Below are 17,004 nucleotides of genomic sequence, written 5' to 3' on the forward strand. Positions count from 1 at the left end.
AACGCATGTGGGTTTAGTGAGTCGTAAGCCACCAGGGGATCCCGTCTCCCTACAAACCAGCATCTCTTGCAGGAGGCAGAGGAGGGGGAGGCGGCAAGGAGGGGAGCTCTCGGCTTCGCCGGCGCGCGCAGCGGCTGGAGCGGCGGGGAGAGGCCGGGCCACCTCCCCCTTCCCGGCCATGCACCGCCTCGCCCGCGGCGGTTCCAGGCACCACACTCTCCGCCCGGGCTGCGCCCGCTGTCGCCGCAACAAGCTCCTGCGGCTGCCGGCACCGTACATCGAGGATCAGCGCCAGCCCTCTCCGCCCCACCCCCATCACCGATTCCCTGCTCTTCGGGGACGCGCCGCCCAGCAGCCCGCGCCGCCCCCTGGTCAACTTTGAAGGAGAGGAGAAACAACTTTGGCAGTGGCCGCGGGTTTCGAATCCCGTTTCTTCTCGGCCTCAGTAGCCTCGGGAGTCGCAGGGGTTAGGTGGGGCAAGAGTTTCCTGGGCGCATCTGCGCGGCATCTGGCTGTTTGCAACCTGTTTCCAGCGAGCGGGAGCGGGATTGTGCCTACTAGTCATCTGAAGGATGGGAACTTGTTTTTCTTTCCCTTGAGCGACCGCGGCTTGCAGCTGGAGAACGCAGTAACCAAAGGACATAAATAGGCAGAGCAACTGTTACCAAGAAGGCTACCACCCCAAGGCAGGGAGAAGCGTGGGGCTTCGTCCGGGCTGTACCCAGTTGCTACATTAATCAACAATCAGGTGTTGTTGGTTGCAAGTTTTCAAGGTCAGCCACCGGGTACAGCGAATCCCTCTCTGAACCTTGGAGATACGCAGCGCTCGGGGTAGATGTGGCTGAGAAATGCACGGATGCCAAACGACCAAGGCTTGTAGAGGGGGAGGGTTGTGACCCCCCCAAGCCCCATCCCCCAACCGCCCGGTAATCTCCGGTTCCTCGCTGCCGGGGCGGGGGTAGTATGTGACATGTGTCTAACTCTCAGCTGCAACTTGGGCAGCAGGTGTCGGTCCTAAGCAGGAGCCACCGCCGCCGGGTGCGCCCTCGCCCAGCCATGCGGGCCCCCGGCGCACCTCTCGCCCGCACCTCGCGACTGCTGCTTCTGCTTTTGCTCGAGGTTTCTGCTTCTCCTGCCCTCGGGTCCGCCCCTGCGCCCAGGAACGAACATTTTCTGGGGGAAAGCGGTTCATCTACACGGATCCAGCGTCGCAGCAGGGACGCCTGGGGACCGGGAAATTCGGCAGGAGACCTTCTGCCAACCGGTGCGCCCATGGAGAAGGAGCAGGCGGCAGCGGTGCTCTCAGCGCCCTCGTGGGACCTACTGGAGGCCAGGCGCAGTGACCCAGGTGCGGGCAGAGGGGCGGGGGCGGCGGCGGCGGAGCCCTCGGGACCTCCCGGCAGGCCACCTGGCGCCTGGAGGTGGAAAGGTGCCCGAAGTCAGGAGCCCCCTGAAACTTTGGGGAGAGGGAACCCCAGGGCTCTCCAACTCTTCCCTCACACCGCAGAGGAGAAGGATAAGGGTCCCAGAAGCGCTGGCATTTCCGGGCGCAGCCAGGAGCAAGGTGTGAGGACAGAACCCGGAGCCGGCGACCTTTATTACTGGCCAAGGAGAACCGGGAAACTCCAGGGTTCCCACCACGACCCCCAACCCAAGATGGTCAATGGACCATCATGGCACGAAGGGCGGACAATTGCACCTCCCGGCAGGGCGCTGGCTCAGAATGGGTCCTCGCTTGAAGGAGTTCACGAACGCGGGGGTCCCCGCCGGGGCAACAGCACAAATCCGCGCTTGCAACTGAAGAACCCGTTCTACCCGCTGACCCAGGAGTCCTACGGAGCCTATGCGGTCATGTGTTTGTCGGTGGTGATCTTCGGGACTGGCATCATTGGCAACCTTGCGGTGATGTGCATCGTGTGTCACAACTACTACATGCGGAGCATCTCCAACTCTCTCTTGGCCAACCTGGCTTTCTGGGACTTTCTCATCATCTTCTTCTGCCTTCCGCTCGTCATCTTTCATGAGCTGACCAAGAAGTGGCTGCTGGAGGACTTCTCCTGCAAGATCGTGCCCTATATAGAGGTATGCCTTCCCGGGGGTCTCAAGCTACTGGCTTTATTCCTTTCTGGGATTTACAGCATCAAAACTGCTGCTCCAGGCACCTACCTGCCTGCTGAACCTCTTCACTTTTTCTCTGAGCCCCTCCCCTATTTCTCTTGCCAATCATTTATACACATTTTGGCATTTATATCCTGGGCACAGGGGTGGACCCAAGCAGTTTGGCCACTCACCTTCAAACTCACCTACTCCTGAATTGTGAAATAATTATGAACTCGTAATATATGGGATTGCTTAGGTTTTAAATTGATCTCTCTAAATATGGTTTTGTATATTTATGATTTGGAATCTGTTGGAGATTCTAGGGTTAATAAGTAGTCCGTCCATGATTGTCATTACTAGAAAAAAAAATGTGTATTATTTGTCTGCTAGGTTTCTAGTGCTCCAACAGGATTTCTTCCCCAAGAAGATTATTACATTTTTTCTTAAATATCAAAATTGGAGTAATATTTTATTTAACAGAGGATATCTGCTTTTCTTTGTTTGGCACTTGACCTCAATATATTAGTAACATCCCAAATTAGTTTAAGCGTCTTTGGCTGTCTGCCATGCCACGCCATCTAAATTCTTATGTCGTTTCTATTTCTCTTTTTTATCCCCTTCTCAATTTTGTAAGAATTTTATATACTTTGTATGAATGGGCCTAAGCAAAAATAACACTTTGTACATCATGGCACAGAATTTATTTAACATTTTCAGAGTATATAGTATATATTTGTCATTTGTTAGGGTACAAGGGGTTGGCTATTTTAAGAGGTTGACTCTAGGATTTCAGAATTTCTTAAGAAGAAGGGGGTACATAATAGTTTCCAAACTTCGGAAACGAAAATCTTTCTGAGTAAAATTTGACTGTTGCATCCTACAGCTAGTGTCCTTAACCGTTATTATGGTAGTTGGAATTTGCTCTTTAAATGGCCTCTCTTTAAGCACCAGCTCTTGGAAGGAGCCCAAGTGCTTTGTTGCCAGTTGTGTTTTTAGCCAGCTGGCCCTTGATTTCCTCCATTCAGACTGCACATTTCATTTATGGAAACAGAAGAAGGGAAACTGTAAATATTCCAGAGCCCCTGATCCTGTCTGGCACCAGGGCCAGTGACACTATGTTCAACATTGTTCCAGGTCCTAAAGCTAGGGGATAAGTAAACAGAAAACAGTACCTACTTAGAAGGACTAAGTCAAGAGATAGTAAATCAGACCCTCTGTTATCCTGGCAGGGATCAGATGCAGGATCGTTCCATGCTTGCTAAATCAGCTGTTGCCACTTTACCAAGATCTAGGATTTCTCTTGTTGCCAAGCCCTAAGTTAGCTCTGAAACATATAATTTACTTGGTAGACAGCTCATTTTTGAATTGCAGAGAAGGAAATTGAATTTATGGAAAAGAATATGTGTCTACCAGTTGCCTTTTCAAGGTCAATTTCAATTTAAGATTTCTCTGATTGTTTGAATAATGCCAAAGAAATTGACATATGCAAAAAGGAAAGGAAAAAAGTATACTGTAAAGTGAATAGGCGCATTACCTCTGGTAAGAAGGAAGCAGATTGGCTTGTCTTAAATGTACTGGACAGGATGAAATTTTTATCCATTAGAGGGAAAAACAGTAAAAAGGACAGAATAAAGAAACCAGGGAAAGAAAAAAAATTACCAAAGTTCTTCTAAAAAAGTTACCAAAGTTCTTCTAAAAAAAAAAAAAACTTTAGAAATCCCATTCAAAAACAGAAAAGAATATGAAAACTTTGGTTAGTTTAATGAGACCTGTGAGCTTAAAGTGCTGATATTTATTATGTATGTGTTTTAATTTTCTTTCTAATTCTGAGGATTTAAAAAATGTATATGTTTATTTGTATTTCATTTTTAAGTTTAATTCTCAGCTCTTTAAGAATATTTTCGTTTTTACTTCTTCTCCTATTATTAAAACAATTATTGTTATTTTTTCCTCTCTGTGTTTTCCCCCTTCTTTCTAGCCCTTTCTGTTTCAGTTATAGGTACTAGGCTTTTTTTTTCCCCCTAGAGAAGCAAAGGCTTGGAAAAAAAAGGTTCAATCTTTTTTTGCTTGAAAAATTAAACTGTAATATACATTTTAACTGTTAGAATAATAAATAAAACCCTTAAGATTTAGTGTTGCTATAGTCATACCTAATCCCGTTCTTCTGAAATAACTATATGTTTCAGCATACTCTGTGAAAATCATTATCAGATAGTACTATTAGCACCATACTTACTAATTATGATAACGAGAAATAGAATCTCAATCTCAGAATAAACCATTTCTGCCTCCAGGAGGCACTGCTGCTTTCACAGAAGTAAGAGGGATCCAATGCCTATTCCATGTTGGGTTCCTGACAAAACAGATGCTAATGTGGAGATCTGCCTCAGGGAATTTATTGGAGTGTGAGCTCAGGTTCAACACCAGTTAGGGGATGAAGGTAGCAGGATTGGGTGGAGAGAGAAGCTGCACTATGATGCAGATGCCTCAAAGACCTCAGCACACACTGTAGGGAGCTCTCAGGCTGGACTGGTCCCCTGAGGATGTCCTAAGTGAAGGCAAGAGGGCCCACCCTTTATATCCCTTAAGGGACCGGTCAGTGATACAGGTTGCTCCTAGGAAGGGGGCATAACCCTGAGCTGAGTGGATCTCCTTGGTCAAGGGCAATTCCTAGAGAGGGATGTAGCCAAGAGCCATCAACCAGCAACAGCCCCAGCACCTGGGGGACCCAGCATTTCATTCCTGAAGGACTTTAGGAGGAAGCAGTCTGGGAGGAACCACAGCATCCACTACAGTGGCTTTTGAATTGTCATGTTAAATTAGAACCAGATGGCATTCTAACCCAAACTTCTCATTTTAAAGATGAAACATGATACTTAGACAAGAGCAATGGCCATCCTAAGCACATAGACCTAGTCAATGTCAACCAGATCCTTAGTCTCACAATTTGGTGTTGGTGTTTGCTTATCAGGCAAGTATCTATGAGGCAAAATGGTGTCCAGTGAGGGTTTCCTTTTTCTTTCTGCTCTTTGGCATTAAAAAAAAAAAAAAAAAGATTTATATATATACACCAGACAGGAAAAAATAATAAGCCCAGATAACATCATTTTTATATGATAAATTTATAGCTTTCTATATTCTTAGAGTTCATCTTGTTTCCCATAAATCGACAGTAAATTCCACAGTTGGTAGCTCATTAAAGTTTTAAAATTTGCAATTATCTGGGACAACTGCACTTTCAATGTGTCAAACACAATTATTTGAGTAATCAAATGAAGTTATATAGGTTATATTTTATGTTCTTAAATCACAAAGTGTTTTAGATTGGGGAGGACATTACAGATATATTACATTTCAAAAAAACTTTCTCCCCAATTTACCCTCATTCCAAATCTTTCTCTTCTTGACTTCTGAAAATGGACATTTTATCTCCATTGATTATCTAGATTTTTCCTTTTCTTTATGTGTTAGTCTCATATTTATTTATTTTTTGGATAGTCTCCCTTTTTTCCTACCACACATCCTCTTACTGATTTATATAATTTGCATTTCCTAGGAGTCTACCAATTTTCTCTCCCATTTTCTCTTTTGCCTTCTTTTCCTTCTACCACAGTTCTTTTCTCTACAGCTTGAGTATTAGCATAATCTTAAAGAGGTAGTAGAATTTGGGGGAGATTTGGGTTTGTGTAGAAAGTTAGTATTTCTTCAGCAGAAATTATAGTTCTTTGCAATTTTCATTCGACTCTTTTATTTCAATTTGTTGACATAGATTTATGGAGAATACCCAGCTTCCAGAATCTATCTCTAGACAGAGAGTTTTATTCTATTTAATATGGTCATGAGTGGGAGCCTAGAGGGAACTGTGGTAGTTGATGATTTCTCTCTTTCTATTCCAGGATTATGATGTCTCTATGGCCTAATGCTAAGTCCCATAAAGACCAAGGGCAGATGGAATTGGTAGGAAATGGGGAGAAGAGAGAAGGAAATCTGGGTGAATGGCGGCCATCCTAAAAGACACATCATTTTAAACTGGTTTATCAGAGAGTTAGCAGAAAAAGACTATACTACTCAAAGCAATAGTTGTATGTGGAGGGAGAGTGTATGTGGGGTTGGATATGGAGGGTGGATGTGGACTTCGGTAGGAGGATGGCAGAGAAGTTCTAACAAATGGTTAAGGCCAGATAACACAGCCCTTGAGTGTGGGAGCTGGAACAGCTCTTTGCTTGTTACTTGATAAAAGCCGACCAGAGTCAGATCATCTGATCTAGATCCAGTGCTAAATATTTATTTCTGTTGGGATGTTAATTGATTTTGAATAATATAGACTCCTCCTTAGTTTAAAGAACCCACACTGGAGTTCCCGTCATGGCTCAGCGGTTAAGGAATCTGACTAGCATCCATGAGAAGGCAGGTTTGATCCCTGGCCTTGCTCAGTGGGTTAAACCTGGTGCAGGTTGCAGACGCCACTCAGATTCAGATTCTGCGTTGCTGTGGCTGTGACGTAGGCCACAACTCCAATTGGAGCCCTAGCCTGGAAACCTCCATATGCCGCGGATACGGGCCCTCAAAAGACAATAAATAAATAAATAAATAAATACCCCACACCTTCATGGGGTGTGTGGTAGGGAAGAAGATTTCAAATAGTTCTAAGCTAATCCCAGGTATAACTGTATTTTTCTTTTCTTGGGATACAAGATTCTTGCCTGAGGGTGGAAGGTGGAGGGTGGATTAAAGGAAAGCATCTCACCAGCGCCTCTGGACCACGTATGATTTGGTCTAGAATCTTTTGTGAGGAAAACAGCCAGACTCTCCAACGGCTTTAGAAATACTGGTTTTAAACTGAGCGAGGCCAATGACTTTTTCATCTTTTAGAGCATAGCTGGCACTGACAGGTAAGAAAAGAGGGGTACTGGAGCTGAAGATGATGTTACCATTACAGGTATGCGATTCTACACAGGTTTCCCTAGAACTCTTACATTCAGGTAAGAGTCACACTGATCCTGCAGACAGTAAATTTGCTTGAGGGATGGATTAGCCATTACATATTCTGATGGACTTTTAAGTGGCAACGTACAGTTTTTTGAGCCATTTGAAAGTTACTAATAATATTCCTAAGGAAAGTAGACACACTGTATGAGAATGGTATGTAACAAATATTTTATAACTTTTCTATTAATCCTTTCATAATAATTTTCTACATTCCAATGCAAGTGGAGATATTTAGCTGACAACATCAGCAGAAAAGAAAACAAGTTATAAAATGTATTCTTATGTATGACTCCATTCACGAATAATGTGTGAAGTATCCTGAATTGGGGTTCTACTTAAGAAATAAAAGCTTTATGGTATGCAAATGTAAATTCAAATACTTTCCTTAACTATTGATTGTAACAGGAATGTCATCCTTTTTAAAACATTTTCAGTGAAGTATAAACATTTTCAGTGAAGGAACATGGGTTTTTCTTTACCTGCCTTCTAAAGATATTAGTTGGCATTTGCCTTTTAAGGATTATACATAAAATAGCAGGACCCAATAACTGACTAAAGAACAGCTTGAATAATTCATTATTTCCTATAGTCCTTTTCCATATATGTCATCATTCATTCATTTATTTACTATCCGCTCATTCATCAAACATTTATTGGGTTTTTCTTCTATGCGAAATACTATGTTAGCAAGGAACAGGAATGGGAGGAGGGGAAAAGAAGAAGACATTTCCAGAGATGAGTAACATACATGCTATTAAATGTATAAACAGCTGGAATCATGTCCTGTAGTGTGATGAATATGATATCAGAGAGATTTAAGCAAGGTGTTGTAGAAGTTCAGGAATGGCCCTGGAAAGTGTCAGCTCACAAATATACTTAGTTATGACCAAAGATGGAGAAATTCAAGTGAAAACTATGTTCCCTCTCATTCTTTTTAATAATCTTCCCATTAGTTTTCATAAATGCCTCCAAAGAAGTTTGGAAAGGCATGAGAATGAGAAAAGACATCAATTTTTTTTTTTTTTTTTTTTTTTTGTCTTTTTAGTAGGCATATGGAGGTTCCCATGCTAGGGGTCAAACTGTAGCTACAGCTGCTGGCCTGCACCACAGCCACAGTAACACAGGATCTGAGCTGCATCTGTGATCTACACCATAGCTCACAGCAACGCTGGGTCCTTAACTCATTGAGCGAGTCCAGGGATCAAACCTGCATCCTCAGGGAAACTCGTCAAATTTGTTTCCGCTGAGCCACGAGGGGAACTCCCTATGAACATATTTTAATTCTTGCTTTCTTCTCTTTTCAAATTTTCCTAGGATAGGAGGCCTATAAGAAAATTCGGTAGAGAGGACAATTCTAGAAATTTCATTTAGAATACAGGATTATTCTAAATATTATTAAATTAGTATTTAGAATGCAGTGCCTGAGATAACCGTTTGTGCTTTGGAATTATTCTTCCTTATTAGCCATAAGGATATTAAGTAAATCAAATTTAAAAACTTTACTTAAATGAACCATTTATTTAGCAATGTAAAAGCAGTACGCTAAACAGAGCCCTTTTCTTCCAAAAATCAAAAACCCACCTGCTATTTCATTTGACCTTAGAGATCCTAGGAAGAAAGGCTGACAAGGGAGATACTTTAGAGCCTATTATAGAGTCTGGGGAAAGGAAAGGATGGACCTTCCTAAGAACTGGATTCATCTCTCAAACCCACAATCGCAGTGAGGACTTAACCTCTGTTCTTGAGGACCACCAAAGTGTCTGGTTGTATCAACAAAATATCCTTCAACAACAATAAAGAAGCAAATATTTCTGCAGAAGTAAAACAGATCTGAGCTTATGAGACTACCCGAGGCTGAGGAAGTGGGGGCCTACCCTGTCCTGCTGGAAGCACAGGCATCTGAGCCTGGGACATGGACCACGTCCATCGGGAGAGGGATGAGCAGGATGCTACAGTAAGGTTTGTCTCTGCCACTGCACTTCTGCTCCCATCCTCCAGGGATGCTGTGTCATTTTTCTCACCCAGAATGGACCTGCCAAGGTCCCGTAATTAACTCAACCTTGTTGCCAAGACTAACTCTTAAGTATCCTATGAGAAGGATATTCTTTGTGCCAGAAGAGATGATCTCATCTGAAATTTCAAGGTGGAATGGAGAATGGAATTGCTGCAGCCTCCAATATGGGGTCTGTGTACTTGCAGAGTAGGTACAGACACTTTCCATAAAACTTCCATAAAAACAGGATATAGTCACAGTTCCGGACATATTTTTAAGACGGAATAGCTTCAGTTTGTGAATTTATGACGGTTTTCAATGTTCTCTGTCAGCACACTTGAATGGTTCATAGCATTAACCAGGCCAAGGTCACTGATTTGATCCTGGCCTAGAATGAGTCATTTCAATTAGGACTATGACTGTACTCAGTTTTTTACTTCCTCCTCATCACTCCCTGCCTTCAGGGATTTTCCTTCTACCTTGACCGTCTTCTCCTTGGTTCAAATAGCTGAGAGTTTGTCACTGTTCTTTGGCTATTCGTCAGAACCCCTAGGTGAAAATCAGAAATTTCAGTTCACTTTAAGAGTGATTAGAAACATCTTATAATAATACCAAGGGTCGAAAACGGGATTTGGGGCTTGAGAAAAATATTAGAGTTTGAAATAAATTTCTAATTATTGAGAATAAATGTGGAAGTATAGATTCCTTAAGATCTATCGATTCCAATAGATAGCTTTCATTTTAGAACAAATTGTGTTAATCTTGCTTCATTTGCATTTTTATACGAATTCACTGACACATTTATAATTAAATTATAACATTTTAGATAAGTTGTAGTAAACTGATTTTTTTTTTTTTTAGCTGCAAAGGAATGTACTTCTTCAGAAGTCAGAAGTTGCAATTGGTAGGAAGGTCAAAGTGAGACTATAAAAGTAAAGAAAGATTTATAGGATCAAGGCAAATTGGGGGAGGATGTGTTGGCTTTTAAATAATCTCCCTTTCTTTTGTCTTTATAGGGCTGCACCCATGGCATATGGAGGCTCCCAGGCTAGGGGCAGAATTGGAGCTGCATCTGTCAGCCTATACCACAGCCACAGCAGTGCCAGATCTGCGCAGCATCTGCGATCTACACGGCAGCTCATAGCAACACCAGATCCTTAGCCCACTGAGGGATTGAACCCTCATCCTCACGGATATTTCTCGGGTTTGTTACTGCTGAGCCACAAAGGGAACTCCTCCACTGTTTTTTAAATAAGTAAGAGTATGTTACTAACTTTTAAAGAGAGAGAGGGAAGCTGAGAATGAGGTGATAATGACAGCTGATACCCTCAAAAATATATATATATTTTTTGTGGAGGTCTTCTTATGGCTCTGCAGGTTAAGAACTCAACATAGTGACCATGAGAATTCAGGTTCGATCCCTGACCTTGCTCAGTGGGTTAAGAATCCAGCATGGCCCCAAGCTGTGATGTAGGTCACAGATGTAGCTTTTAGGGAAAAAAAAGAAGTTTTTTGTGACATTGGAAATCACCGTATAGATGAAATAGGCTGGGTATAATTAAAAGAAATAGATACTTAGAGTATGTGGGTGTATGAGATTAAATCTCAACAATGCTGATAAAGGTCAGAAGCCTTTTTGAAGAGAGGCCCCAGAGGAGTCTGTTTCATTTCAGAGATGCGTGTGTACTTGTGAGGGTTGAGGCAGATCTCTCCTACTCACTCTGCTTTGATGTGGAAACACTGATGAAAGTGGATCACTGCCATAGGCTCATGGTTTACAGGCACTCTGAAGTGAAGACCTTTTGACAAAGGCCATCTCATTCACAGCGGGGTGGTAAACAGTGGCTCTGAGAAACATGCTCTCCCCCCTGGTGTTCAAAGAAGGGTCTCTGATGGGGAAGTTGCCCTGAGGTGTAGCAAGGATAAGGGTTATGGAAAATGCAAGAGGAAGCCAGGGCACACAAGCTCAAGCCATTTAGTGTTTCAAAGGAAACTCTACCCTGTGCTCCTCCTGCTTTTTTCCTAACTGATTGTTAGGTCTGTAACCACAGACTTATAATAGATTATCATTCATGGCCCTAATGAATGGGCTTTCTTAACAATAATGCCCTTGTTTCAAGGGTTACTTGTATACAAAGGACAGCACATAAATAGATACACTTGAGCATCCTTTTGAGGTAAAACTAAGTTAGGCTAGAGTACAGTCATCGAGCCTTTGGTTAGAAATTTTCCCATTTTATAAAAATTAGTATATTCCAGTCACTTCACTATACCTAAGCAGGTAGATTCAATCCCATATGAAAGAATTTTTGCTTGGAAGTACATTGCTCTTTTCTTTCCCCATCTGTGTTATCACTGATACATATCAGAAGGCTTAGCAAAAGATACCATTCATTTGGTATCTTATACCTTCATAGCTTACCATCATTCATAGAGGTTTCTTATTTGTTGGCAATAAGCTTCTGAGAAATGGAACTATCGTTAAAACAGGATTGCCACAGATCACTGTTTTTCTTTATTTCTTTCTTTTCTTTCTTTCTTTTTCTTTTTTGTCTTTTTGCCATTTCTTGGGCCACTCCCATGGCATATGGAGGTTCCCAGGCTAGGGGACGAATCGAAGCTATAGCCACCGCCCTATGCCAGAGCCACAGCAACGTGGGATCTGAGCCACGTCTGCAACCCACACCACAGCTCACAGCAATGCCGGATCCTTAGCCCACTGAGCAAGGGCAGGGATCGAACCCACAAACCTCATGGTTCCTAGTCTGATTCGTTAACCACTGCTCCACGACGGGAACTCCCAGATCACTGTTTTTCGTTAAGTATCTTCACATCGTTTTGAATGAGCAAGGATTTAATACAGTACTAATGGAAGAGGGTGGCCCAGGTTTCCTGAGGGCTGGATGTTTGTACTGAGTTAGAACTTTGAATGATGGAGAGAACATTTTGGCACTGGAGCTGCCAGTTTCCCATGTGAGTGTCTCCACTTGCCTGTGCCTGTCCTGTGCCTTGAAACGATGCTGCAGGCGACTGCAAGTGACCACAGGTGACCACAGCAGCCCACAGCCTCACCTCTCTGGATGTTAACTAGGCAAGGGCTGAAGGAGCTTTACTGTTGTTATTCCAGGACAGAGAGAAGAGCAGAACATTGCTGTCAAAAGAAAAGATTTCAAGGTTATGAATTTTGATTCTCTTGTCTTTGTATTTTGAGGCTAGTCCTCTCAAAATGCTCAGCATCTCTATTTCCCAAATAGTTAAAGATTTCTGCTTCTAGCTTTCCTCTGGTCTTGATTCTCAAAATTAATAGTCTTGTCCATTCAAAGTGTTTACAGTTCTGCTTTTGTTGATGTTAATTATTCCTCCCATTGCAGTTTAATTAATAAGAGATTGCATCTCACTCATTCCATCTCTCAGGATGTTGCTTCAAAGAACCACCCATCTAAGCTAACGCTTAACAGCTTTATTCCCAAGAGCATATTTCCTAGTGATATTGAGTTTTAGCAATCAGATATGGTCATTAAATGTAGAAGATCCAGCCTTCATGATACAGTTTTATAATTGTATATAATTGCACCATTCATCTTGGTAGAATTTCTAATGAGCGGTATGTAAACAAGTATATTTAAAAACTGATAGAAATCTTTTCATGTTACCCCAACATTTAGCAATTTTAATTACATGGCTAGATTCCATGTCTGGGTAGGCAGAAATTAGCCCACCACCCATTGTCCAGATGATCTTTATCAATTAATTTCTGAGTCATGCAGTTAATCCTTTACAAAGGTTTACAGTCTCCTGTAAATAATTTGGCAAAGTACTGAGTGGGGAGCTCATACCTTTCTTGCTCTTTTGTGTCATAAAATCAAGTGTGTTAGTGAATTTACAGAAAAAAAAAAAAAAAGTCTGGAGTAATAACACTGCAGGCACTGGCAGCAGGAGGGAGAAGCTATCTGGGACCAGCATTTGCGCTGTGGTTGCTGTTGGCAACTGCGGTGTAAGCGCGATCTGCATTTGGGCGGTGTTTGCCTCAGCGGCTCCTTTGACAGCTCTCTGTAGCTCTTGTGACCTACCTGGACCGTTCAGTTAGATCCTAATTGCAGAGACTCATATCGGAGAGATATGATTGAAAACAGGAAACTGAATGCAGGAGCTTCCTGAAATTTGCATATGACATCTAGGAAGTTTCCCTCAGTCCATGACTCCTCAAGAGGACTGCAGGTTAAAGATATTTGAGTCCTCAGAACTGAAGCTCTTGGGACTATGGCTAAAGAACTGAGCATCTTCAAATAAGATACAGTATAAAAGGATTCCTGATGGAATAATTGGAGTGCATGCAAATCTTGCTTAAAATTTGTCCTGGCTTTTTTTTTTTTTTTAAATCTTGAATTATACAGAATTTAGAAAAGGTAAGAGTGGATGTGCAGCACAGTCTATGATATTAAGGAGTGGTAATCTAACATACCTGTCTTAATACCTGTCCACCCACATTCCTTTGCTATTTGCTGTTACCTCTCATGAAATGCTTTGTATCAGACTTGGAAATAGGTATGCAAATGCTAGCACTTGTGACAGTTGGTCCAAATTTTAAATCTCTAGATTTATCTGTTTGTTTGACCACACCCACAGCATACGAAGGTTCCCAGGCCAGCAGCAAACCCACACCACAGCAGCAACCCAAGCTGCTGCAGTGACAACACTGAATCTTAACCTGCTTCACTACAAGAAAACTCCCTTAATCTCTAAATTTAAAATGAGGGGGATTAATCAGGGAGAAGATGCTATCTCTTGTGTGTTGTGTTCTTTGTAAGTAATGACAGAAAATTATCAAGCAAATGTTCTGAGCCTTTAAGAGCTTGCTTCTCCTCAGAGTCTAGTATTTTCGTATCACCAAGCTGTCCTTTAAATAGAAATGTTATTCATAATTTAAAAAGAACGCACAGCACAAACCTTTGTAGCTTTGTATTTGTGGACTGACTCAAGATGTCAGTCCACACAGATTTGCCTCAGTGAGGACTGCGCAGAGAGCCTTGCTGACAATTTGTGGACATTTGATGGCATGAGAATCTTTTAATCGTGTTTTATATCTTTATAGAGAAATGAATCAAAACATTTGAAAAGCTAATACATAAATAAGCCTTTCAAAACTCTGTAAAATAAAATACAGCAATTTCCAAATAACACGTTTTGATGAGAACCTTTAGAAAATGGCACGTCCTCAGATTTCCATTCCAAGTATGATATTTGAAAAATGACTGACATTAAAACAAAATCTGATTTTAAGATTTTGTACAGTGCGGACTTTAATTTAGAATTGTGTTGAGTCTCTAGGATAGAAGCAGAATAAATTTTCATCAAGGTGAACAACTCATTAAGTTGAAAGGTAATTTTCAAAAGGTGAATGTAGAGATTACTCTTTTTATGGTGGACATATTAGACTGGTGTTTCTTATACTGGTGTCTATGGGAAACTTTACGAAGATTTTGTAGAACAAGAATTGTGGCTATAAGTTCAACCATGACTTCTTGATTTGCCCTGATCTAGACTTTGTTAGGCATATTTTCCCTTCACTTTTGCTTTTTGTACAGTTAACCCCTTGTTATATCTCATTTTCAATCTGTTTCCACCAATAGTTATGAGAATAGTCAGGGCATGGATGCAGTGCCCTTATTTTCCATATGAGCATTAGTAGACACGGACTAATGCGTAGTGTGTAAAATGAAGGAATATTTGACATTGGAACTCTCATAAAATCCACACAGCAAGTTGCCATTGTTCTGGGGAGAGTGACAGCTTGAATGTAGGAGATAAACAACTAATGTTTTTTGAGTGATAAAACTGTTAGAGCAAATGATTTTCCTTTTGTCAGCATGATCCCTTTGAGTTCTAATATTGCTGACATTATGTTCTGTGTCTATTTCCTTGCCCCTTTGCCAAGACTTGACCCATAGCCATGCTTCTTAAACATTCCTACTAGCAGGCAGCGGGAGGTGAATGCAGGTTTTAGGGTACACGCCAAAGCATCCCATTCACCTAGGGAATTTTCTGTTAGTCTTCGTGAACCTTTTACTCCTATCCATTGTCTTGTTTAAATATATACACATATACAATTCTTATTAAACATTGTTACTTTAACTCCTCTTGCTCAACAGTGGAGTAAATTTAATGCTCTCGGATGATTTCGTGTTTATTTTGTGACTTTTGAGATCCACTTCCCCCCTCTTGATTGATTAGGAGACCTAGCTGATCTTTGTGGATCCTTCCAGCTTTAATAATTGTTGGCTCCATGACCCTGAACCACTATATTTCTTCTTCTTCTTCTTTTTTCTTCTATTTTAATCTTTCGTCCTTACAAGGATTCAGTTGAAGAACCCAGTTATCCATGCCCCATTCCAGGAAATTTTTCTTTCTTTTTCTTTTTCTTTTTTTTTTTTTTTTTTTTTTTGTACTTGTTGCCCATCTGCATTTATTGCCGAACGCTGGGGCCTTTCAGAGACCACCTGGCATAAATGTCTCCTGTGTTCCTCCCACAGGTTGCTTCTCTTGGAGTCACAACCTTCACTTTGTGTGCTCTGTGTATAGACCGCTTCCGGGCGGCCACCAACGTACAGATGTACTACGAAATGATAGAAAACTGTTCTTCGACAACCGCCAAACTTGCTGTCATATGGGTGGGCGCTCTGCTGTTAGCCCTGCCGGAAGTGGTCCTCCGCCAGCTGAGCAAAGAGGACCTGGGCTTTAGCGGGCGCGCCCCGGCCGAGCGCTGTGTCATCAAAATCTCCCCGGATCTCCCCGACACCATCTATGTGTTAGCCCTCACCTACGACAGTGCGAGACTCTGGTGGTATTTCGGCTGTTACTTCTGCTTGCCCACACTTTTCACCATCACCTGCTCTTTAGTGACTGCCAGGAAAATCCGCAAGGCCGAGAAAGCCTGTCCCCGGGGGAACAAGAGGCAGATTCAGCTCGAAAGCCAGATGAACTGCACAGTCGTGGCTTTGACCATTTTGTATGGATTCTGCATTATTCCTGAAAATATCTGCAACATTGTTACTGCCTACATGGCTACAGGGGTTTCCCAGCAGACGATGGACCTTCTGAATATCATCAGCCAGTTCCTTTTGTTCTTCAAGTCCTGTGTCACCCCTGTCCTCCTTTTCTGTCTCTGCAAGCCCTTCAGTCGGGCCTTCATGGAGTGCTGCTGCTGCTGCTGCGATGAGTGCATCCAGAAGTCTTCCACGGTGACCAGTGATGACAATGACAACGAATACACCACAGAACTGGAACTCTCCCCCTTCAGTACCATTCGCCGGGAAATGTCCACGTTCGCTTCTGTTGGGACCCATTGCTGAAGGACAGCCTTTGGTTTGCTTAGATTTGTTTGATTTTCATATCCTGTGAAAGTTTTTACTGCCTATTTTCCTTACTGGGAAAAAAATGCAAAAAGGAGAGAAATATTAACTACTGTAGAACTGATTTTGCAAATTAATATTTGTGCTTTGAAAAAAAAGTTTATATTTAGTTATTGAAGAAGTATGAGGCCAGTAGTTTTAGATTATTTTATCTGGTATGGTGCTAATACTTTATTTGAAAAAAAAAAAAAAGACTGCACCTTAACTTAATTGCTAACTTTCCTTTATTCTTTTAAAAATATAATCACTGTATATTGATTATAGCCATGTGATTTTGTAGGTTATTTTATGTTTGAGTTGTGATTGAAAGTATATTGTATATGGTATTGTGAGATGTGAGATGAGTTGTAGTTAAGAAGCATTCACAAAATAGCACCAAATAAATTACACTTTATCATTTAACATCATTGTCAATCTACTTTTAACCAAGAGTCAATAAATCTTTTAATTGCCTTAAATACACAATTACTGATTCTATGCACAATTTGAAATTTGATGTTTTATAATTCTATA

General features: G+C 41.8%; 1 protein-coding gene across 1 annotated transcript; it reads left to right on the plus strand.

Moving 5' to 3' along the window:
* GPR37 (G protein-coupled receptor 37) lies at positions 218-16,949 on the plus strand. The gene is made up of 2 exons (XM_003134718.5): positions 218-2,082; positions 15,613-16,949. The coding sequence occupies exons 1-2, from the start codon at positions 1,057-1,059 to the stop codon at positions 16,429-16,431; spliced, it is 1,845 nt and encodes a 614-aa protein (XP_003134766.2). The 5' UTR covers positions 218-1,056; the 3' UTR covers positions 16,432-16,949.

The sequence above is a fragment of the Sus scrofa genome, chromosome 18 (assembly GCF_000003025.6).
Source record: "Sus scrofa isolate TJ Tabasco breed Duroc chromosome 18, Sscrofa11.1, whole genome shotgun sequence".
NCBI lineage: Eukaryota > Metazoa > Chordata > Mammalia > Artiodactyla > Suidae > Sus > Sus scrofa.